Source organism: Quercus suber, unplaced genomic scaffold, assembly GCF_002906115.3.
Source record: "Quercus suber isolate HL8 unplaced genomic scaffold, Cork oak 2.0 scaffold_884, whole genome shotgun sequence".
Lineage (NCBI taxonomy): Eukaryota > Viridiplantae > Streptophyta > Magnoliopsida > Fagales > Fagaceae > Quercus > Quercus suber.
The window spans coordinates 22699-48216 of NW_027070311.1; the positions used below are offsets into that span (position 1 = coordinate 22699).

Here is a 25518-nt window from a genome sequence, read left to right on the forward strand (position 1 = left end):
AATTGGTTTGAGAGAGTTAGAAAGATGAGAAAGAGAAGGGCACCATTGGAGGGCTTTGAAACACCAAAGAATGAAACGTAGACTGTTTTAATTGGTCTCCCTCTGCCCATGCCAAAAAAACCCCATACAGTTATCCCCTCTCTTATTTCAATCAGTTTTTATTTTCATATGCTAGAAATTTACATATTTCTTTAATATATTTTTTGAATAACTTTTCGCTACTTCTCCAAATTATTAGAGCCTTTTTATTTGGACGAGTTCAGACACTAAAAGAATCTTTCTCTTTTGGTGAGTTCGAATGCAGCTTCTGCCTCTCCATAGCAATCTCTCTTCATCATTTTTGGGGTTTCTTATTAATATGTGTTTCATCTATGTATTTTGTGATTGTTGATGAGATTTGAAAATATTCTTTTTTTTTTTTTTTATTAAAGAATACAACTTTGTGTTTATTAAAATTATATACTGTTGCTACTTATTGGGTTGTGTTCAATGCATTTTGTGAATATAGATATATTCAAAATAACTTAAAAATGAATATGGAATATGAAAATTGAAACAAGTAAAATCTTACTTGAATAAAACTTCTTTCTTGAAAACAAACTTTTGTCTTTGATACAAACATTGAAAATAAACTGTTTGAAGAGTTACAAATCATAGCTTGATTGAATCTGTCAAGGAGAATTTGAAGAGTTACAAAGTCTATATTCTTTAGTAATTAGTAAAGGAGAATCTATCAAGGTCACCTAAGTATTTGAGATTATTATAAAAAGTATGAGTATATTATTAATCACAACCTTGATTGGTATATCTATCAAACTGTCAGTCCATGCATATTGATTAAAAGATATCATTTCAAGCATAATTTTTTCTTTTGTATCTTTTCTATTAAAGTCTTTCTCACAAACTATTTGGACTATATGTCGGTGCCTATGCACTAAAGCAATGAGAGAACAAAAACAAATCTATGTTTCTTTAGAGTTTGAGAGAAGGGAGGAGAAGAGAAAAAAGATGATAACAATAAATTAGTACATGCCAGTCCACTCCACATGTTATTTTAGGTGGCATAAAAATAATTTTTTATTTTAACCATTAGATAGTGTGAGTCATATTCCAGGCCAGCTTTAATATTGTAAATTGAAAATTTCTCTATATAAGAATTTTTATTTAATTATAATTGCATTGAGTCTAAGAGGATTAAATTAGAAATGAAATTTCAAATTGTAACGACACCACATGTTAGGTGAATTATCAGGTGAATGCTCCAAACATTCAATTCTGTTACCATTTTTTTTTTGGTAAACAGACGATGTATTAAACAAACTAACCAAAGACAGCAGGATCAAAACACATCCTGTTAAAATACACACCATTCAAATCATCCTCAAGAGCATTGCAAATGTCCACAGGTGGACTTGCAAAAGAAATAAACCCAAGATCCTGAAAAGCACCCATTCTAGCAAGCAAATCTGCACAACGGTTGGCTTGGTGATAATAGTGGTTGAACTGAATCCGCTGGAAGCATGTTGCCAAATGCTTGCAATCATCCAATATGGGAGAGATAATATTATTTACATAATCATTGTTCCTCAAAACAGCCACCACAGCTTGAGCATCCACTTCAACAATAAGTGAGTCAATGTTTAAATTGCAGCACAAAATATGACCCTCTCGTAGCCCCCATAACTCTGCTATGAAGCTATTTGTTAAGCCAATGTGTCTGGTAAAACCCCCAACCCACTCCCTCTGCTCATCCCTTACTAAGCCTCCACAACCAACTCTAACCGACTTCCCAAACATGAGCCATCAGTATTTAATTTCTTCCACCCCGTTGGAGGCCTTTCCCATCGCAGACTTCTATTGATTTTGTGAGCGGGGCTCCTAGGAGAAAGCACACAGTGGATAAATTCTAAAACTTGGTTCATAATCTCCTTAGGCAGATTCTGGTTCAACGGTTTCCCATTAAAAGCAGCCATATTTCGGCTTTTCCATATGCACCACATAGCAAAAGAAAAGGTGGTTTTCCAAGGGGGTTTTTCTTGGGCACGGCTGTGACTGATTTTCCCATTAAAGTTGATCCAATCTTGAATATTACTTCTCCAAAACTCCTGGTTAGCTATGTTCACTCCTAGCTACATTCAAACTTCCTTAACCCAAACACAATCCCTCAAGGCATGAATGATTGATTCGGGTTCCCTTTGGCAAATGGGGCATAACTCATCAGCTACCACCCCTCTCCTAGCAAGGCAACTCTTTACTCCTATGCTGTTATTTTGGCACAACCAAAGAAAGGTTCGGATCTTTGGCAGCGTTTCAAGCTTCCAAATCCAACCAGAACTGAAAGGAGGAACAATCTCATCAACCATTGCCAAGGAATAGGCACTCTTAAGGTCAAAGATTCCCCTCGGGTTTCCTGACCAAGCTAGCCTATCTTGACCTCTACTCACAAAAGGTTTGGATACAATTTGTGAGTAGAGGTCAAGATAGGCTAGCTGGTACTTGAGATAGGAATGCTGTAAGACCCATTGTGAGGGTTTGGATACAATTTAAAGCCTACGTCTGCGTTTCCTCAAAGCGTGTTTTTTTTTTTTTTTTTTCCGCAGTTGACTTTTAGCAACAATATTTACTGTTTATAAACAGTATATACACTGTTTATATACTGTACATATACTGTTTACACATTAAAAAAATATTAAAGAGAATAAGTTACATTCGGAGCTGGCGTAAAAGACACCTTTTACGCCAGCCAATCAGCCAATCCTGGAGCGACATGTCAGCCAAAACATTTAAACTCAATACACCTTATTACATGCCATTATAACCCAATTAAAACCCCAAATGTTCCTCAAACACGTTCAAAGCTTCTTCTTCAAACGGCAAACCAAGGGCAGACTCTCCTCCTCCTCCCCACAACGGAGCTTCATTCCACCACAATGATCACCGGAGTTATTTTTAGAGCCTGAAAAAGATGCCGAATCCGCCGTTAGTCTAGTGTCACAATCTCAAGGTTTGTTTTCTCATGATTTGGTGGTTTTCCCCTATTTTTAATTTCGAAATATCAATGGGATTGGTTTTTTTTGGACGTCAATCACTTGATTTTGTATGGGTTTTGTTGATTTGGTATGGGTTTTGCTGTTTTTCTTATTAGATTCTTAAATCTTAAGTGGTAGGATGATTTGGAGGTTTTCCCCTATTTTTAATTTCGAAATATCAATGGAATTGGTTTTTTTTTTGGACGTCAATCACTTGATTTTGTATGGGTTTTGCTGTTTTTCTTATTAGATTCTTAAATCTTAAGTGGTAGGTTCAATGGGAGGGAGATGGATTGAATATGAATGTGGTCAATTTTTCTTCATATTTTCAGAAACAATTATAAATCTTATGTAGGTTTTGATTGGATTCTTAAACCTTAAGTGGTAGGTTCAAACCCATCTGATTGTGGTTCTTCAATGATATGAAGGAGAATAGGATTTTTCACAGTAAAAGAACAAGAACTAGAATGATGAGAATAAGATTCAGGACTTCTCTCTACTTTTTATAAAAAATTTAAATAATTACTTCCTTATTTGTACTACTAATTTAGAAAATTCAAAGAGAACTTATAGACTTTTGTTTGGAGTAGTATTTTTAAGAAGCAATTAGAGTGAGGGTTGTATATAATAGACGTGCATAAGGATTAAAATGATGTTACTAATTTTCCCTATGAGGTGGAAAAAAAATTAAAGAAATTAACCAATTGCTGATTCTTGTTTAATTTCAAAGCAATAAACTTATGGTCAATCCCATTATGCTCAAATTTCAGTTCAGTCAAAAGATATGCTAATAAAAAAATTACGATTTTTACAAGATGAAGTCATAACAGAATTTGAAGTACATTGGCAGATGCTAATGACATACCTGATACCACTTGGACAGAGTTTACTTAAAAAAAAAAAAAATCTGGTAATCTTTATAGATGTTCCAGATCTGTTGGTGAGAATTTCAAACTAGGATTGATGGAAAAAAAAAAAAAAAAATCAGACTAGATAGATGACAGCAAGCATTATGACTTAATGTTCACCATGAGGTTTGATATTTCTATTGCTTTGTTGTGTAGTTGTACCCTTCATTTTGTATTGACTTCTCAAGACTCTAAGTGTTTTTATCGTCTGGATTTTTCAGCTAATGTTGGCTGCAGCTTATTCTCAATTTTTTTCCCCAGCTCTGATTATTTTTCTTTTTTCCCAGCTGTGATGCAGAATTGCAGATAGATGGTTTTGAATACTTAAAAGAAAACTTCCCTACTGGCTTGACTGAATTCTTGGAGTATATGGCTAAAGTTGGTGAACAATCTGTCATCCTATGCCGATGTGGATACGAAGCCTAAACATCCTATGTTTTGGAGGAACAACTGAATCATTAAAACTTCTAGAAACTTTGATATGAATGTATTGTTAATTAGAAACTTTTAGAAAGAATTGTGATAGGTTTTACTTAAATGTATTTCCAATCCTATGATCATCTTTTTGTATACCGAACCATGACAAGCTCTATTTTAAATGTATTTCCAATCCTATGATCCTCTTTTTGTACAATATATCGTGACAAGTTTTATTTCAAATGAATGTATTCTGAATTAGAGACCTTTAAATAGAATTGTGACTAGTTTTTTTTTTTTTTTTTCTAATATGTTTCCAAACCTATGTGATAGGTTTTATTTTAGATTAAATAATGGAATTAAAAACTTTTCAATTGTTGTATTAAGTATTTAACAATCTCAAGTTCCTTTAAATATTGAATTGTGTCAGGTTTTATATTATATAGAAGAAATGATTAAAAGTTTTTTGAGATGTGTTGATAAAATTTTCAAGTTTTATTCACCTTCTTGTAAACTAGGTGATTCCTTCAACAAATTAACATTCTAATTAGTGGAAGTCTATCTTAGTGACATCTTAAGATTCAATAGAGAAATAATTGCCACTAGAAAGATCTCTAGAAGAATAGATTGTGATGCCAAAGGTATAGGTATTATTTACACAACTTCTGTAATAAGCCAATTACCACTTGCAACATGCCATTTGCATGATTTATAAATTCAGTTGTTCTCCAAAATACAAGGTTTTGCAGTGAAAAGCGCAAGAACTATAGAAAGTTAAAAGTATATAATTTCCTCATTTGAGAGTTTTATCCCCTCTATATCTATATAAATAGAAAACCAAATCTAGGAAGTGACTTTTGCTGATTCAGTTCTCCAAAATACAGGGTTTTTAGGCTTCATTTCCATGCTGGTGTTGGATGACAAAGTGTTCACTAACTCTAGCCACATACTCCAAGATTTCAATCAAGATAGTAGGGCAGTTTTCCTTTAAATATTCAAAACCATCTGTCTGCATCATAGCTGGGAAAAAAAGAAAAACAGAATAAGTTGCAGCTAACATTAGCAAAAAAAATTCAGACAATATAAACAAACCCACTTGAATCTTGAGAAGTCATTTAAAAAAAAAGAAAGAATGAAAAGTCATATACATCTTGAGAACACTCATTCTAACCATTAACAAAAACTCTGTTGGCTATGTAATGCAAAGGGCACAACTACCAAACTTCCCACCCTTCCCCCCCCCCCCCCCCCCCCCCCCAAAAAAAAAAATGTTTGGAATAATTCTTAGTTTATTAGATTAAAATATGTACTTGTAGTTGCTATTGATTGTCATTTGAAGGTGCATGATTCTTATGCATTATATATATATATATATTTATATATTGGATATTGGGGGGGTGGGGGTGGGGGTGGGGACCATGTGCTGTGGCTATATTAGAAAATCTAGAGTTGATGGCTGGGTGACATTCTACTCTGAGTTATATCCCAATGATTCAAGGCAACGATTACTCATTTTTAGTTCTTGTTAACCATATGGTAAAATGCTTTTTCTTTTGTTTGTTTGTTTTTGGTGTTTGTTTCAAAAAGGAAATATGTATGGGGTACTATGGTGGTGAGGCATACTTACGTTGCTTCTGCAACTATGTTTTTACCCCCAAAAACATATGTAACTGACCCAGAAAAAAGGGTTTTTACCTACTTATAAGTTAGCATTGAAATGGAACAAGTTTGGTACAATCATGGTTTCGGAGATGCTTTCCTCCTTAAAGACATTGAGGTAGGAAACAAACTGATACTTGTTTCCAAATGTGCAATTGACATTTAAATACTGTTTTGTACTCTTCATAAAACATTTTGTATGCTGAGCTTGATAGAGACAGAAACTCTAAATCTTTAGTCTATCTCTTCAATAGTATTTCAATTCAAGTTAAGAAGTTTTCATTATTCAATGGTTACCGTTCATTTAACTGCATGAAAGTATACATTTTTGTTATTTTTTTCAGTAATTAATTTACTGCTTGATTCTTCCCCCCTTATATCCCCTGAAGTTAATTTGTAATTATGTTGTTTATATTTTATTCATTTTTTGTTTTCTTATGTTGAATTAATTTACCCTAATTGATCCCAGATCTGAAGGTAAGTCCTCTTAGACCAATTATGTTTTGGTGCCAAAATTTAGTTTACTAATGTCTCTCCATATATGTTAAATAATACATAAAGTCCTACGCATGGTAGTAAATGAAGCACGTACATGTACATGGAAAAAACCTGTGTGCATGTTGGACACGGATGCGCCTGGGACATGGCTGCATGTGTGTTCGTGGAGTGTTGGCGAAAAAAATTAATTAATTAATTATTTTATTTCGGACACGGTGAAGACGCGATTGCAACACAATTTGATGGCTTATTTCACCCCCAACAGTCACTTTTGAAAACTCTCGATCCCTCTCTTTCACTCAATCTGCATTCACTGGTGCTCAGAACAGTCAGTTTGGTGCTCATTTAAGCTCATTGATGGTCTGTTTATTTATTTTAACAGTAATAAAGAGTCTACCACCGTTATATGCATGATGATTAGAAGGCTTTGTATTGTGATGTCTCCTGCTGTAGTGAGCCATTAGAGTAGATGTTAGGAACACAGATGTGCGGTATATGAGTATAATTGTTGTAATCTCATAGTAATCCTTGCAATTAAGTAGAGTTAAGTTTGTTAGTTACAAGTGGATGGAATTGGATTGAGTGAGTTAGAGCTCAAGCACATGTAACACATTAATCACATGGTTATTTCATGAGTGCACATGCTAAATTAGTAAGCCAATAAGAGTGGCCAATGGCATTAGAGCTTGAGTTGTATAAATAATTGCATTTAAGATGTAAACCTTATTGCCTTTGTGCATCTTCCTCTCTAGTCTTTCTCTTGGAGGGTGGCTACCTCGCATTAGGTCAATTTCCATTTAATTGTCATTCATTTCCTCTAGGAACCAATGGGTTTCTAACAGCCAATGCTGAGATCAATTTTGAAATTGGATTAGTGGCATTGGGGATCCATTGCGGGTGAGAATAAGGTTTTATGGGAAAAGAAGAAGAAATGGGGACCATGNGACTTTTTATTACTTTTTTTTCTACAATATATTTAGTAAAAAAATTTATAAAAGAAAGGATTCAAATTTTCAACCCTTGTATTCCCCACCAGAGTGTGCACAGCTTTTGAGGAGCAGAGTGAAGATTGGGCTTCGTCACGCATACGTAGGAAACGAGACTTTTTTATTACTTTTTTTTCGACAATATATTTAGTTAAAAAAATTTATAAAAGAAAGGATGCAAATTTTCAACCCTTGTATTCCCCGCCAGAGTGTGCACAGCTTTGAGGAGCAGAGTGAAGATGGGGCTTCGCCACGCATATGTAGGAAATTTCCAAGAAACTTCATTCAATGTATATTTACTTTGGCATGTTATACTGTTTTTTTGATGGATTGGCCTGGGTAGTTTCACTTCATTCAATGTATCTTACTTTAACATACCGTAGTTTCATTCACTTTGCAGTCACGTACGAAATTTGCAAGGAACTTCGTGTTTTGCCTTGCTTTTTGACCGCCGGTGAATGGCAATGAGAAACTGATATCCAGAGCCAAAGGAAATAGTGGTTTTAGTTTTCTAATGCTGTGGGCTGGCTATATTACCATTGCTTTGTTGTCTTTCTATTTTTTTTTTTTTACATTTTTTTTATTATACTTTTTTATTATTTATTTATTTTTGTTCTCATCATTAAAAGGGAATTTAAATCTCATCATAAATCACCTTTAACAAAGAAAAATAATTAAAGTGCATTAACAAAAGGTAAAATTAACGGACAGATTGATAAATATAATAATAACTTTTTAGATATAATTAATAAAAAACTAGAAACTTTAGAAGCTGAAGAAAGAGCCAATGTAGAAAAAGAAAAAGAGAAAGACTTTAACTATAGTCACGAAGTACAAAAAATGAAAGAAGTGGAGAAAGAAAGAAACTCTATAGAAACAATACAAAAAAAGAAAGAAAATAAAAATCATGAGTTGAAAGACTTTTATGGAAAAGAAAGAAGGAAGCCATAAAACAATAGTTCAAGACAAACTAGATATTTAGTTGGATTTTTTTTTTCTACTTATTAATAATATATTTGGAACAGTTTATTCGATTTTATTTAATTTATTTATTTTATATACAGTATTATATTTTTTTAATATATGTTTTTGTTTAATTAATGTTTTTAATTAAAATAAGTTAAGGAAAATAAATTATAACAATGGCAGGTTTACAATTGTAATCTAATTTAAATATTTTCTAGAACTGGGTATTCTAACTTTTCATATCAAATTTAGAAAATATGGTTGCTTCATGAAGTCTGTCAAGTAAATCTTTCTTATTAGGAATAGGATATCTTATCCATTGTAATGCTATATTTAAAGGTTTATAATTTATAACTAATCTTGGAACTCTTCGTTCCAATTCTGCCTGTTTATTAACATAAAAAGCAGCACAGCTCCAAGGAGACTTGCTTTTCCTAATTAAGCCCTTATTTAAAAGATCTTCAATTTCTTTTTTACAGTGTTCTAATAATTCATTATTCATTTGTATTGGTCTAGCCTTAGTAGGTATCTGTCTTTCATTGAAGTCTTTTTCATAAGGTAATTGTACTATATGTCTACAACTTAAATAACAGTTTTTAGTTTTTAAACAATATTACAGTATTTTTATTTATTTTTTCACCCATATATTTTTAAAAAATACAAAAATAATATTATCAAATGGATCTAAAATTCAATGTATGCAGCTCTTTTTTTTTTTTCTTTTTTACTTTTTTCCATGAAATTCTAGTTTTTAGAATTATTCGAGTAGTGACAGCATGCGTAGTGTACTCTCCCACATGCACGAGGAAAGAAAATCTATCATCGGATTTGTTCCATAAGAATTCTGTTCCTAATAAGAGAATCATTGAAACTCCAATCAATTTAAAGCATATAACAGCACAGTAAGAATTATTCCACGCTTGGGAGTCCACCGTGAGGTCAATCATCAATGTGAAAGAGGGAAAAACTGCACACTAAAAACAAAAACAAAAAAGTGAAAGAGATTGTGATTGATGTTGGAATCCCGGAGACTTTGAACAGGGAAAGAGGTTGGAAGCTTCTAACTCAGTGGGTGGCCTGCGAAATTAAAAATTACTAACTTAATTAGTAAAAAAAATTTATAAAAGAAAGGATGAAAATTTTCAACCCTTGTATTCCCCGCCAGAGTGTGCACAGCTTTTGAGGAGCAGAGTGAAGATTGGGGCTTCGCCACGCATATGTAGGAAATTTCCAAGAAGCTTCATTCAATGTATATTTACTTTGGCATGTTATACTGTTTTTTTGATGGGATTGGCCTAGTGTAGTCTCACTTCATTCAATGTATCTTTTACTTTAGCATACCGTGTTTCATTCACTTTTGCAGGTCACGTACGAAATTTGCAAGGAAGCTTCGTGTTTTGCCTTGCTTTTTGACCCGCCGGTGAATGGCAATGAGAAAACTGATATCCAGAGCCAAAGGAAATAGTGGTTTCAGTTTTCTAATGCTGTGGGCTGGCTATATTACCATTGCTTTGTTGTCTTTCTATTTTTTTTTTTTACATTTTTTTTATTATACTTTTTTATTATTTATTTATTTTTGTTCTCATCATTAAAAGGGAATTTAAATCTCATCATAAATCACCTTTAACAAAGAAAAATAATTAAAGTGCATTAACAAAAGGTAAAATTAACGGACAGATTGATAAATATAATAATAACTTTTTAGATATAATTAATAAAAAACTAGAAACTTTAGAAGCTGAAGAAAGAGCCAATGTAGAAAAAGAAAAAGAGAAAGACTTTAACTATAGTCACGAAGTACAAAAAATGAAAGAAGTGGAGAAAGAAAGAAACTCTATAGAAACAATACAAAAAAAGAAAGAAAATAAAAATCATGAGTTGAAAGACTTTTATGGAAAAGAAAGAAGGAAGCCATAAAACAATAGTTCAAGACAAACTAGATATTTAGTTGGATTTTTTTTTTCTACTTATTAATAATATATTTGGAACAGTTTATTCGATTTTATTTAATTTATTTATTTTATATACAGTATTATATNTTTTTTTTTTTTTTTTTTTTTTTTTTTTTTTCACGCGTTTTCAGCTTTTAAGAGACAAATTTTTACTGTAGCAGTACTGTAGCAGTTACTGTTTAATAAACAGTAGCTGTAATAGTTGATTTTTTAATCCAAATTTTATTGTTCATAGACCCACAAATTTCACTTTTCAACAACTTTTTCATTAAAAATGAGTCCTACGGTACTATTTACACATTTAAAAATTATTTACTACAGTATTTTTCAAATTTCAATTTTCAATTTTCAGTTTTTAACTATATCCAAACGGAGCTTAGTTGGATTTTTTTTTTTTCTACTTATTAATAATATATTTGGAACAGTTTATTTGATTTCATTTGATTTATTTATTTATTTTATATACAGCATTATATATTTGATTTTTTTAATATATGTTTTTGTTTAATTAATGTTTTTAATTAAAATAGGTTAAGGAAAATAAATTATAACAACTATTAACAACATTACGCCAAATCCAGTTTGTTGACAAGTAGGTGAGACAGTTGTATGTTTGTCAGAAAGACGTCATCGTTATGAAGTAGAGAGAAGAAGGGTTGGGGGATTCACTCAATAAATAGGAGGGCAAGAAGGTTTTGAGAATTGCTATGAACTGTACAGAAGTAGAAGATTGTTTCTTATATGAATGAGTTTAAGCTACGGGAGAGAAGAGAGAGAATCAAATAGTCTTAGCCTTGCTTCGTTGGACATGATCTCTATCATATTGTGCTAGCTTTTTCTTTCAAGTACAATTTGCAGGTTCTTTTCTCCATTCTTTCTGTTCAAATAGAATTTGCATGGTTCTTTAGTACATCGTTTCACTTTAATTTTGTTCTACAATATAAATTCGCCAAGACTGATAATCTAGTTTATTTCTTATTTTTTATAATTTAGTAATTTAATTGAGTTCATATTTAAAAATTTTAATTAAAAAATATACATTTTAAGATTGGTTAATTATTATAGTTTATACTTTCTAATGTGGTTTTTTTACTCAACTAATTAACTTCCTCTAAAAAGTATTAGGAGACACTAATCTCAAAAAAAAAAAAAGTTTTAGGAAATGCATTTTTTTTTCCCGTTGGAATGTAAATTAGTTCAGTCACTTCAATATAATATATGAGCATGACACCCTAGAATATAAGAAGGAAAAATACTAGATAAGAATTATGTAGAAACTCCAAGTATCAACTTGATTTGATAAAAACCAAAAAGATTTTTGAATTATCAGGAAAATTTGTCCAAACCACACACCCCTACACCACCACCCCCCCCAAAAGCCCACAAACCCTCCCTACTCTGGCAGGCAGTCAGTATCCCTCCCCTCCCCACCCACCACCCACCTCATCTATTAAGTTATTTGATTTAAACTGGATTTGTCCTAATATTGATGTCCTTTTTTACGGTGACTTTTTATAGAAGTCAAGCTTCGGATAATATTTTCATGAGCATTCTTAAGAATGCAATCTAATAGTAGAAAATAAGTAGTTTCTTAGAAAATATTTTTGAATGGAAAATATTTTATGTTGAAATAAATAGAGTTCAAACTTTTTTTTTTTTTTTTTCATCATGTGAGGGTGAGTAGCATGTAAAATACCCTACCCCAATCTTGAGTTAAAAACATATATTTAAAATTATAGACATGAAAATCTTGAGTTTATGGTGTATTGAGTATTGTTTCTGCCTTATGTGGTAAGGATTTCATTACTAGATCATATCCTTGCTCCGTCATCTATTAGGGCACTGACTTGTGCTTCTTGTAACAAAGTCGGTGGTGGTGAGCAAGCCTGTATATATATATATATATATATATAGAAACAGCTATAATTAGATGTGATAAATATTATTTTTTTTTAGATAATTGCAATATATTGCTAATCCTACAACTCGAACTATTTCTCTCCCAAACCTCAAGCAATTTGCACATAGAGAAATGTCAATTAAGCTACAAAACTCTTGTCATGATCCAATCTGTAGGTTATGGGTGTTGGTAGTCAGTCGTCCCCTCCCCCGTATTTTAAATGATTTTTGTTCCCAATTCTCCTGCAACTTGATCTTTTGACTATGATATCTTGAGCTTCAAGGATGCTTCTCCACAAATACGATGCATCTGGTTTCTATTACAAATTTTCCTAATTAATTACTTTTTTTTTCTTTACTTAACATTTTATATTTTACTCTTAAATCTATATACTGCATAATTTTGGATTAGCCTTTTAGTTTTAACTTTTTTACTTATTATACAGCTTTTTCAAACTCTTAATATTTTTAAGTACAACTATTATTTTGCTAACTGTAAGAAAAAAGTTAATTCAAAAGCACTAATTTGTATGTAATTTTAACCTTTTTTTTTTTTTTGTTTGTTTGTTTCATATATGGTATGTATATGCATTTTCTTTTCTTGTGTGGAAATAATTATTATAGTAATAGTCTATTAGAACTAATTATCAGATTCTAAACTTATTTGCTTATAAAGTATGTTAGAGTTTGCTCCCTTTTTGTATGTGAAAAAATAGGGGTTGTTCTAGGTTGACCGGACTTGTCAAAATACGAATAATTTATTGGGTAAGGAATGTTTCTAAATATTGCGAAATACATAGTTATGTACACTTTGTTGTTGATTTATTCTCAAATAAAAAGTTTAAATAGGTAAATATATAATGCTCTTAAACTAACGTGATCATGTGGCTTCCTAATGCCAAGGTTACTTAATTACGGAAGACTTATCTTCGCAAAATAATAATAAGGCGAAAATGCACTTTTGGTTAATATATTTTGGGCATATTTTCACTTTAACTAAAATAAGAATAAGCCTAAAATGTAAGGACTAAAAGTTTATTTTTGCCTAATAATAATTATGGAAGATTTTCGGAATCCTTTACATTTGTGGACTCAAAATAATGTTAATGCAACTATCATCATGTTGTTAATAGTTGTTATTATACTAAATTTAAAATGAAATACTCTACCGACAATTGTGATCCCAAAGTGTTAGTGTAGCAAGAATATCACATTTAGCACGTGTTGAATTCTTTAGTTGACTAAAATCAAGAACTATTGATTATCCTTGATTTTAGTCTTGTCCAGGGATTCTCTCAAATAAACTTTATTGATAATGATTATTGTTTGTACATCATTAGGAAAAAATAAGTTGAAGACTGAAAAACATGGGCGATTTTGCAATTGCTATTGATTCTTTACACGAAAATGAAGTTGAAGAGATTATCATTGACGTTACACAAATCATCAAGGAGTCTGCCCAGTGGCACCCTGAGTGTTGCATCTACAAGGTCCCCAAAAGACTTCGCAAGGTAATGGAACAAGCCTACACTCCAAAGCTAATTTCAATTGGTCCTGTTCATTACGACAATGGCGAACTGAAGAACATGCAAATGTTGAAACTGAAATATTTCAAGGATTTCTTTTCTCGTACTTGCAAAAGCCAAAAGGAGTTTGCAAGTATTATTGAAGCAAACGAAGATAAGATCCGCCATTGTTATGCAGTAGAGATTTCTCTACCTGAAAGGGAAGATTTCGTGAAAATGTTTCTACTAGATTCTATCTTTATCATTGAGCTCTTCTGGAGGAATTCTGTGCGCCCTAGCAAGACTGAAAGGGTTTATATATTAAGGGATTATATATTAAATAAACCATGGCTAGCGTATGGCATATTGCAAGACTTGAGATTACTTGAGAATCAACTTCCATTTTTTATTCTTAACCTCTTATATAATCAAAGTTCTCCAGGCAACCATGAAAGCTTTCTTACGCTTGCCTGTAAATACTTTTTTGGTTGTGACGGAGACTTATCCCTTGATGAGAATAAAATAAAACATTTCACTGATTTGCACAGATATTTCCACAATTCACCACCCAATCCCGATCAGGCCACTGGAAAGAATATTGAGCGTCTACATAGTGCAACAAAGTTGGACGCAGCAGGACTGCTATTCAAGAAACGGAAGCCTCAAGAACCTGAGGAAAATTCATTTGAAGGAAATAGAGATTTACTAGACATAAAATTCCAGAAATCCCCAGAGATTTGTCTATGCATCAATTGGTCTTGGCCCTTGCATTGCTTACCGTGCTTGGGAAAATTGTCGTCCTTGGAGAATTGGCAAACTCGCCTGGTAATCCCACAGTTTGTAGTTACGGACGAAACTGAAGAACTTTTCCGAAACCTCATGGCCCTGGAGCAGTGTCATTATCCAACTGAAGCCTACATATGCAGTTATATCTTACTATTAGATGATCTTATCAACAGTAAAGAAGACGTGGAGTTGCTTGTTGAAGAAGGTATTATTGTTAACTCATTGGGTAGCAATGAAGCGGTTGCTAATATGGTTAACAAATTTGGCCAAGAAATTATGGAAATAAACTCCTATTACTTTGATGTTGCTGATGCAATTTATAAGCACTACCGAAGCCCTTGGAACCAAAATATGGCATCCTTAAAAAAGATATATTTCCGGGATATTTGGAGAGGCACAGCAACTGTTGTTGGTGTCTTGGTCCTCATTATGGGTTTTTTAACTTTCCTTAGAGATTTTGTCTTCAAAATTATCTAACCTTTTTCGTAGTGATATTTTCATATTAGTTGGAAGTTTGGAACGACAGTAGTTGTCTTCGAATTGTCAATCTGTTCAGCTTGTGATATACTTTCCTTTCTAAAAATTTTAGAAAATTAAGTAAAGCTGTATCTTCTACCTCTATTGCCTAATGAAAGTGTTATATCCCTTTCTATTTCAATTTAATACCAGATTGTATAACATCATTCATTGCATTCTTTCTAGTACTGGTAACGGGTGTAGAAAATTTCCCTACAATAAGATTAATTTTGTATAAAGTGAACACCAATGTCCCTCTCCAAGTTAAGGTAGAAGCTATTATACGGGCCCTCCAGCTTGCATCTGGTCAGCGAGTTCGGTAGTTCCACACCTTGTAATGGAAACTGTTAGGTTTTGAGTTTGTAATGTTGGCAAACCATGACAAAACATGACAAAAACTAAGTCTCATTAGTTTAGAATGGTCTACATTGAAGCCCAAGACAAAAACTTCAAGTTCAGGATAAAAACAAATGAGTTACAAGCTGGTTGGTTCGATCGATCCAATCTAATTTTCGATTGATCGAAAATCGCGGATCAGCAAAATCAGCAAACGTAAAAAGGCCATAACTTATTCGTTTGAAGCCCAAATCGCGAGCCGTTTTTTCCAGTATTTAAAGGACATCATAAGCTAACCCTAGGGAGGGTTTTTAGAGCTTTTTAGAGAGATTAGAGTGCCTCTTGTGCCTCTTTGAAGTTTTAGGGTTTTGTACCCAAAAGCTCTCTTATGTTTTCTACCGGTGCTATTCCTTGAAGAATCTCAAGATCCGGTGTTGTAGAAGTTGTTGCCTTCTCTAGTCATCAAAGGTGTTGATGATCTAAACCTTCAAGGGTGGTCTTGGAGTCACAAACAGGAGAGTTTGTGTTGATAAACCTTTGAGTGGGATCTCAAAGTCACAGACGTGGGTGTTTGTGTTTTGCAAAGAATTCAAGAAAGAAGTAGTCCGTGGATTCGGAGCCTGCGCGTGGTCGTGTCAGGAAGTTCTACTGGTGGGTAGCATTAGGAAGTCGAGCGGGGAGCTTGTAGTCCTTTTGTACGAACTTCAATTCTTTCATAGTGAATTCAGGTTAGCCTTGAGGATCGGTGGGTCAAATCCTCCCCAGGTTTTTACCGTGTGGTTTCCTGGGTGATCATATCTTGTGTTATTTATTTTCCGCTGCTTTATATTCTTGATATGATTGTTTGGATTGTTTTAACCTAGAATTGCTTAATTTGACTAAGTAACAACTTGGCTAATTAATCTAGGCTACGCAATCTGTGTGTTTAAGGGGTCTAAATTTCCATCAAGTGGTATCAGAGCGGGTAGCTCTTCTTGTTGTAGATCTTTTGATCTAAGAGCTGATCCTTGACCCCTGTTGTCATGGATAATTTGAAGTGTCTTTCTGATCATATTTCTGCTCATGCTTCTGCTGATTTTATTGATGCCTGTGATGTTTTGAATAAAAAGGACACTATTGTTTCTGTTGATTTTTTTGATGCTTTTGAAACTCTTCGTAAGGAATTATCTAAATCTTTGAAAATTTCTAAGAAATTCAAGGAAGAGTTAAAATTGGCTAATCTTGAAAAAGAGGATTTGATTGTGAGATTAGATGAGTCTAATAAAAAGAATGAATTTTTGAGAAATCAAATTTCCTCTCAAGATGAGAAGATGAAAAGTTTGGAACAAAAGTTAGCTGAGGCTGAAGCTAAATTGGAAAATTTGTCTAATACCAAACTTGTTGATGATAACAGAAGTGTTTCTGTTTCTCTTAAGCCTAAAACTGAGAAAGTTTATATCCCTCCTTTTAAGAGGAATAATAAAGAGAAGGCTTATTTTGCTAGGTTAGACAAAGGTAAAAGTTCTGATGTAGACGCTGAAGTTTCTAAACCTAAGTCTAATCCTACTGTTAGAGAGCATAATAAATCTGTTTTTGTGCCTACTTGTCACCTTTGTGGTGTTGTTGGTCATATTAGACCAAATTGTTCTTTGTTGAGGCAAAAACCAAAATCTGAGAATAGATTTGCTATTAGGAATACTGATGTTCCTAAATTTGTTCCTGTTTGTCACTTTTGTGGTGTCTCCGGTCACATTCGTCCTAATTGTCATAAATTAAAATTTAAGCATTCTATGTTTCAATTTAGGATATGTGATGATATTTCTCCTGCCATAGGTTCAAATAAATTATTTCATATGCTTTTGAAAAATTTGAGCTTGTTGGTTTGTGAAAGGAATTTGCAGGATTTCAGTCTCTCTCAAAAGATTGGTGTAATTCCTCAAATGCACTCTACTTCTCATGGATTTTCACCTACAAAGCCGAATACTCGTGCTAAATGGGTGAGAAAAGATTCTCCAAGGTGAGTGTTGCTAACTTGTCCTTGATTTAATTCTTTCAATTATTTGTGGACATGTTTTGTTTTTTGTTTTTGGTTGTTTTGTTTTTTAGGTTGTTTTTTTTAAAAAAAAAAAAAAAAACCCAAAAACATTGAAAAATTTCAAAAAGACAAAAATATTTTATTTTGTGTCTAGTTTTTCTTTTTGAGGATTACATGAATTGTTATATCTCTCTTGATTTAGAACATGCCTGACATTGTGGAGAAACTTGAATAGTTTGTGCTAAGCTATTTTTGATTTTGAATGAGTATGTACTAGTTTGTACATGTACTCAAGGGTTAATTAAGAAATTGATATTTCTTGTTTGTGTACCCTTTATAGCTTAGTTTTGCACTGTCATGCATTGCATTTGCATTGTTCATTTAGCATAATATGTGCTTTTTTGTTTTTGGTTATAAAGTTTGTTAAAACCAAAAAGATTTTTGTGTTTTGTATTATATATCTTGGATTTATAATCAAGGATTGGCCATATTATCTTTACATAACATGTTTATGTACCTTGTTTAGCTTTGATAAGCTTATTTATTGCACTTTACTAGTTGAAGTTTTGTAGTGCATGTTGTGTGGGAAAGATGTTTATGGTGTTTATCACTTTGTCTTAATCTTGAAGTCACATGTTATTTGACTGTCGGACTTGATCCTTTTGAGAAAGGCATAAATAACCATCTCACCACTGTTCACTAGCCAATCATGAACACCTTAGTGCATATCATAAGATTCTGTGCTCGAGAAAGTGTAGCACATGCACAAAAAGAACATAAGGTGTAGCCTCAAATTAAATTAAAACTGGTGTGTACTATTAGGCTTGATGCCAATTCACTTAATTCAAACCGGTGTGTACTATTAGGCTGAATGCCATCTCATACAAATAAGAGGCAAAAATGCAAGAAACTTACATGATTGCAAGCTTTTGTTCTAGGAGATGTGGGAGTTATAGGATGTAACTCTTTAGGTGATAGTCTCTTTTAAATTCTATGTGATGAATTGTGTAGACTTTGTGATTGATTGCTATTCACATATCACCTCACATGTATCTCAAGTTTTTGCTAGTATCACACACGACACAAGTTACTCTTTGTTAAACACTGTACATGCTAGTGTGTGTTTTTGGTCTGACCAACCAAGTTTGAAAATATCTTGAGATTTATGCACAACATATTTGTTGCTTGAGAAAATTCAATGGGAGTTTGATTGAAATTTGTTTTAAGAAAATTGGGTTCAAAATTTTGGGTTTTTGAAAAAGCATTCCATCTCATACTCATGCATTTTGTTTCTTCAATTTAATGCTTTGAGGAGTTATTTTCAAAATTAGGCTTGTGTCTTTCAAAAACTGTGATTTTTCCAAAATTTAGTGAGCCTCTGCCCATTTCGATCGATCCAGCCTGTTTTTCGATCAATCGAAAAAGTGCTCTCATTTGTCTTAAAATGACTGTGCTTTTCGATCGATCGAATGTAATTTTCGATCGATCGAATATCGTGGAAAAGCTTTTTAAAAAGATCAAATCTGACTTTTTCAACCACCTTTCAAAACTTTTTCAAACTTTTCCTTCTCTCTCCGCGTTGGCAAGGCTCCACCTTTGAGATTTTGTCGTTTTCCTCCGTTGTTTTTGCAAGATCTCTCCTTCCTCAAGCCGGTAAGACTCTTTTGCCCTTCCTTTTGATGTTATTTTCATTATTTCATGCATAAATCCATGCATTTAAGGGTAATTTTCGGACTTTATTCTTTTTGGATTTTCTGTTGATTCAAACCTTATTTTATGAAATTGATCATTGGGTTTTTGTGGGGACACATTATATTAATGATCCTTGATGGTTAATTTGATCAATTTTGTGTTTTGTGAAAAATTGAAAATTCTAGGGTTTGTTCTTGATCCGAATTGGGGCTTTTGTTAAATTGGATTGAATTTGATGAAATTGGCTTGTTGTGTTGGTGTAATTAAGCATTATAATCTATGTGCTGTGTTTTGTAATGCTCAATTCATCAATTTGTTGCAAAATTTTCAAGTGATTTTTCAAATTTTGGGATTTTTGATAGAAATTCCTTGTTCAAGCCAATTTTGTCCAATTACTCTCAATTAAACTTAATTTGTCACTGCATTTAGATCATGCATCACAACATGTTATTGTTCATGCATCATATAGATTTTTGTTCTATATTATTTATTGTGCTAATTTGCAGTCTGCCCTTGGTTTTGTTTTCTCTTGTTTCTTTGTGTTTTTCTCTTTGTGTCTCTGTCCTTTCCTTAGCACTATGCCTAGGAAAACTAGAGCCCGTAGGAGTGTTCCCTCACCTTCTCCTTCACCCCCTCCATCCTTTGATAGTGAGAGGTTTCCGAGTGAGGAAAACCAAGAGACTTTTGAGAAACTGACCGTTAAGAGAAAGATTTGGGCTGAGCGTTCTGTGCTATTAGATGAGCTTGATCCTGCCATTAGGGCAAATTTTGAGCGTCGGGGTTGGTTACCCTTGGTGGATGTTTCTGATCCTCCTCCACCTTCTGCCTTGATTAGAGAGTTCTATTCGAACATCTCTATCCGCGTCTATGATTCCAACACTCTAGTTAAGAGTTGGATACGAGGCGTAGAGTACACCATTACTCCTCGGGTAGTGGCTGATGCTCTAGGGGTACCTTTGGTCCAGCATCCTGTCTATCCTTATGATGAGTCTCCCGAGATTAGCGATGTTTTGTCATACGTCACTGGTACTACTGTCCAGTGGGGTTCTGATCCTCGGATCACTTCTGCTGAGCTCTCTGGGTTGCACTATCTGTTCTTTCGGATAGCTTGTCATTCGATCTGGCCTATTTCCCATGTTCACACCATTCCTCTTGAGAGGTGTGTTTTTCTGTACGCTCTTGTTACTGATGCTCCTATTAGTTTTCCCCATCTTTTTCTTCGTTCTTTGAACGAAGTTTATAGGAGTTCATCTACTGCTCATGCTCTTGTTCATCCTATTTTCATTCATAGGATTCTTCTCTATCTTGGTCTTAGTGACTTTCCTTCCTCTGAGCCCGTCCATGTGATAGGTCCTTTAGGTGCGTCTTTTCTTAGACAGAGGGCCGCTCATCTTCGAGCTGGTTCTAAACACCCTAGATCTGAGCCCTCTAGTAGCGCACCTCCTCCTTCTTCTTCTGCAGGTCTTGCTGGTGAGGATATTCCTATTCCAGTTGGTGATGATGCTGCTGCTGCTGATGTTCCTCCATCTCCTTCGGCCGACTTTGATGTTCGTCGTACTTTGGAGACTGTCATGACTGTTCAGCAGGCTCATGGTCAGATTTTGGTGGACTTGCTGGATGAGATGCGTGCTCTCCGAGCTGATCTTGCGCGTCTTCATTCACCCTCACCACCTCCTTTTGATGGCGACTTGTGATTGCCCTTTGGCATTCCGTCACAAAAAGGGGGAGTGGAGTTTTGACTTGTAGTAGAGTTTTTGTTGTTAGGGGGAGATTTTTTTTTTTTTAGAGGAGCTTGTGGAGTTTTAGATTGTATCTATGTGCTTCACTTTGTATATCATTTTTGGGGATATTCATGTTAGGGGGAGTAACATTGATTGATATACATGATATTTTTTATTGATTCTTGTTGCTTTATGATTCACTGCGTATTGATTTATATTTATGACTTGTTCATTTTTATATGTCTTTATTTTGTGTTGTGTGGATCTTACAAGAATGTTATACCTGTTGTTTTACTCTTTACTGTCACACATGCGTTTATGCGTTTGTTGAGTATTTCAGGATTATACAGGTTGATTCAACTAAGCTGCTGTCTACACTTGCAACTATGGATAGTAGTTAGGCTGAATTGAATTTTATGAGCATTATCTTTGTAAAGGGCTTTTTATTTGTAAAACTTTGAGCTGTTAATTAGGGTTTTGTCACGGATTGCCAAAGGGGGAGTTTGTTAGGTTCTAAGGTCTTAGGATTTTATGTATTTAGAACTCTAATTTGTAATGTTGGCAAACCATGATCAAAACATTGTATTTAGTCTTATTTAGACTTGCTCAAAGTTGGTTTAATATTGTAAAGTTGGAATCGAGTGGCTGCAGAAGTACTTGGGACTCTCGGCCTGGCTCGATCGATCGAAGAATAGACTCGATCGATCGAAAATCGCACAGGTTGAATTTTCTGCAGAATTTCCAACTCAGCCCTACTTCATTAAACGTTTAGGGTTTTATGTTTTTACCCTAGGTATATAAATAAAACCCTAGCCACGTTTTTGAAGGTTGTCCATATTGTATTGTTGCTCATACATTGCTGTTTTGTGTGAATCTCGTGTGAGATCTTTGAGGAGCTTTCCTTTACACAAAACTTAGGGTTTTCATGGTGGAGATTATTTCAACATCTTGAAGATCATTACTGTTGCAACCATTGGAACTTAAAAGAAAAGCAAGCGGGGAGCTTGTAGCTGATTGAGGAATTCAAGAAAGAAGTAGTCCGTGGATTCGGAGCCTGCGCGTGGTCGTGTCAGGAAGTTCTACTGGTGGGTAGCATTAGGAAGTCGAGCGGGGAGCTTGTAGTCCTTTTGTACGAACTTCAATTCTTTCATAGTGAATTCAGGTTAGCCTTGAGGATCGGTGGATCAAATCCTCCCCAGGTTTTTACCGTGTGGTTTCCTGGGTGATCATATCTTGTGTTATTTATTTTCCGCTGCATTATTATTCTTGATATGATTGTTTGATTGTTTTAACCTAGAATTGCTTAATTTGACTAAGTAACAACTTGGCTAATTAATCTAGGCTACGCAATCTGTGTGTGTTTAAGGCATCTAAATTTCTTACAGAAACTGGAAAGTGATTTCATGTTTGCATAGATGCTACTAATTCTCAGGTCATAACAGCACTTTGGAGGCTGCATTATTTTGTTGAGACTATTAAGAATAATCATAGCTTTTTAGGTGAGGTATCTGTGAGGGATTTCACAATTCCACATTGTTGCCCAATTACAATTCAAACTAACTACTAACTATCAATTGCAAGAATAGACAGCAGTTTCGAATGAATTAACCTGTAAATTTCTAAAATACTAAACAAACCATAAATGCATATGTGGAAAATACAAGTAAACCAAAATAAACAAACTAAAGCAAATAACAAATATGCAAACTAACTCTTACCCTAAGTTAGATACATCAAAAAAAATTTATTTTCTCCCCCTTTCAAAAACAATTTCAACTCCCCCTAAACAAAACAAACAAGATTCCCACATACCACATTTCATCTAACTCTCCCCCATTTTGTCACGTATTGACAAAGACAACTCAAACAAAGAGTAAATAGAAAACATACGCAACAAAAATCAAGAGATAATAGAGCAACAACTCCCCTTAACACTTGTTAGGTTTTAAAAACATATTTCTCCCTCTATAAAAATAGGAAAAACAAAAGAAGTTTTGAGGAAAATTTAGGAGGTGGGGAAAATAAAGACACACAAACCAAACTTAAAAAAAAATTAAAATAAGGATACACATGAAGAAAATATTCTCTCTTTCAACAAATGTAAATTTAACACTATGTGACCTATAAACAATTGCATAAGTAGAGAAAATATTTGCACATTGATTATCCATCATATCTCTTAAAAAAAATGTTAAGATTTAGACCCCTTAAAACAACAATTGGATTAACCTAGTTTATTTAGCCAAATGATTAACTTAGTCAAATTATGCAAATCTAGGTTAACACAATCAAATAATCATATCAAGAATATAAAGTAGCGGAATAATAAATAACACAAGATATGATCACCCAAAAAACCACACGGTAAAAACCTGGGGAGGATTTGACCTAGCTATCCTTAAGGTAAACCTGAATCCACTATGCGAAAGAATCGAAGTTCATACAAAAGGACTTACATGCTCCCCGCTTGACTTCCTAATGCTACCCACTAGTAGAACTTACTGATACGACCACGTGCAAGCTCCGAATCCACGGACTCCTTCTTTCTTGGATTCTCCAATCAACTACAAGCACCCACGCTTGTTATTCTTTAAGCTCCAAAGGTAGCAACTAAGTTGATCATCAAGATGTTAATATAATCTCTACCTTGAAAACCCTAAGTTTATATGAAGGAAAGCTCCTCAAAGATCTCACAAGAGATTCACACAAACAGCAATGTATGAGCAACAATACAACAAGAGCAACTCATAAAAACGTGACTAGGGTTTTGCCTTTTGTACCTAGGGCAAAAACAGAAAACCCAAAACGTTTAATGAGTTAGGGCTGAGTTGGAAAATTCTGCAGAAAAACATTCTGGCCGACTTTCGATCGATTGAGTCTAACTTTCGATCGATCGAGCCAGGTCGAAATGCACTAATGTATCTGCAGCCTCTTGATTCCAATTTTACATAAAATATATAACTTTGAGCAAGCCTAAACAAGACTAAACATATTGTTTTGATCATGGTTTGCCAACATTACACATTAGAGTTCTAAATACATCAAATCCTAAGTTTTTAGAACCTAACAAACTCCCCCTTTGGCAATCCGTGACAAAACACAAATTAAAAGTTCAAAGTTTACAAGTAAAAGCCCTTTACAAAAATAATGCTCATAAACACAAATTCAATCCTAACTACTATCCATTAGTTATAAGTGTAGACAGCAGCTCAATCGAATCAACTTGTATATTTCCTGAAACACTCAACAAACGCATAAACACATGTGTGACAGAATACAAGTAAACAAAATAAATTCTTGATTTCACAAAACACAAAACAAAGACATATATCATGAATAACTCATAAATATAAATCAATGAGCAGTGACCAAGAAACAGAAATAAAAACATAAGTAAACTAACTCTCCCCCTAAGTTAGATACAACAATTTCAACTCCCCCTAAACAAAACAAACATTATTCCCATAAATCAATAATTTCTCCCATTTTTTGTCACGTATAGACAAATACAACTTATACAAAGAGTAAACAGTCATCATACGCGATAAAGGATGAGAGAAAATAGAGAATCAAGAGGACACAAACCACTTCAACTCTATAGAAAATAGAGACAACTCTCCCTATGAACAACAAAGGTTTTAAAAAAAAAAAAAAAAACTCCCCCTATAAAAATAGGAAAAACAAAACAAGTTTTTGGAAAAAACAGTTTTGGGGAAACTTTAGGAGGTAGGGATAAATAAAAACACATAAACCAAAGTTAAAAACTAAGGTGAGAATACACATGAAAAAAAATATTCTCTCTTTAATAAATGCAGACTTAACACTTTGTGACCCATAAACAATTGCATGAATAGAGAAAAATATTTACACATTTATTATCCATCATATCTCTCAAGAAAAATATTTTTTGCAGTTCACACATAAGAAATAGCATATACTAGAATGTACAAAACTCAAAAATTAATCAAACAATTTTTAAATCAAGTTGAGTACCCAATTTAGCAAAGTGTATGCATGTTATGTGTGAAAACAATGAGAGATATGACTACAAAACTGCAATATAGATACAAAAATCAATGTAATGCATGTGAATCCTAAACACAAATGATGCATGAAAAAATATGTCATGATGCATGCTCTAATGCAGTGAAACTAAGTTCAATATAAGTTCAAATTCACAAAGTTGGCTTGAGCATAGAGTTTCTAACAAAAACCCCAAAATTTAAAACCACTTCTTAAGTTTTTAGAAAAAAATTGAACAATTGATCATCACACAAGCTAGAATACACAATATAATGATCAATTACATCAATTCAACAAGCCAATTGTATCAATTGAACCCAATTTGAACAAAATCCCCAATTCGGGTACATTCAAGCTCTAGAATTTCCAATTTCTCAAACTTTAAACATATTTTGCATTAAGATCAAGAAACTTTTAATCTTGGATGGCCACAACAAGATCACACATAATAAAATGTACCAAGTTTAGCAAAGAGTAATTTGTGTAGTGTGTGCAACTAGCAAAAGCTTGAGATACATGTGAGGTGATATGTGAATAGCAATCAATCACAAAGTCTACAAAATTCATCACATAGAATTTAAAATAGACTATCACCTAAAGAGTTACATCAT

General features: G+C 33.5%; 1 protein-coding gene and 1 long non-coding RNA gene across 4 annotated transcripts; both read left to right on the forward strand.

Annotated features, from left to right (window-relative positions):
- Window positions 1-2707: 2707 nt before the first annotated feature.
- LOC136065209 (uncharacterized) lies at window positions 2708-4632 on the forward strand. Its single transcript, XR_010626845.1, has 2 exons — window positions 2708-3004; window positions 4225-4632. It is a non-coding gene; the product is annotated as an uncharacterized LOC136065209 (long non-coding RNA).
- Window positions 4633-11040: 6408 nt separating this feature from the next.
- On the forward strand, window positions 11041-17548 carry LOC112016299 (putative UPF0481 protein At3g02645). Of its 3 annotated transcripts, none has more exons than XM_065768059.1 (3): window positions 11041-11273; window positions 13655-13825; window positions 14368-17548. In XM_065768059.1, the coding sequence occupies exon 3, from the start codon at window positions 16480-16482 to the stop codon at window positions 17455-17457; it is 978 nt and encodes a 325-aa protein (XP_065624131.1). In that variant the 5' UTR covers window positions 11041-11273; window positions 13655-13825; window positions 14368-16479; the 3' UTR covers window positions 17458-17548. The 3 variants fall into 3 exon arrangements, with proteins under 3 accessions (XP_065624131.1, XP_023904595.2, XP_065624132.1); XM_065768060.1 differs by having other exon boundaries at window positions 11083-11273; window positions 14368-15268; XM_024048827.2 differs by having other exon boundaries at window positions 11082-11273; window positions 13655-15268.
- The last annotated feature ends 7970 nt before the right edge of the window (window positions 17549-25518 follow it).

What these genes read in the sequence shown, in the direction of transcription:
- LOC112016299 (XM_024048827.2), top strand. Translation starts at nt 13,682, where the DNA reads ATGGGCGATTTTGCAATTGCTATTGATTCTTTACACGAAAATGAAGTT.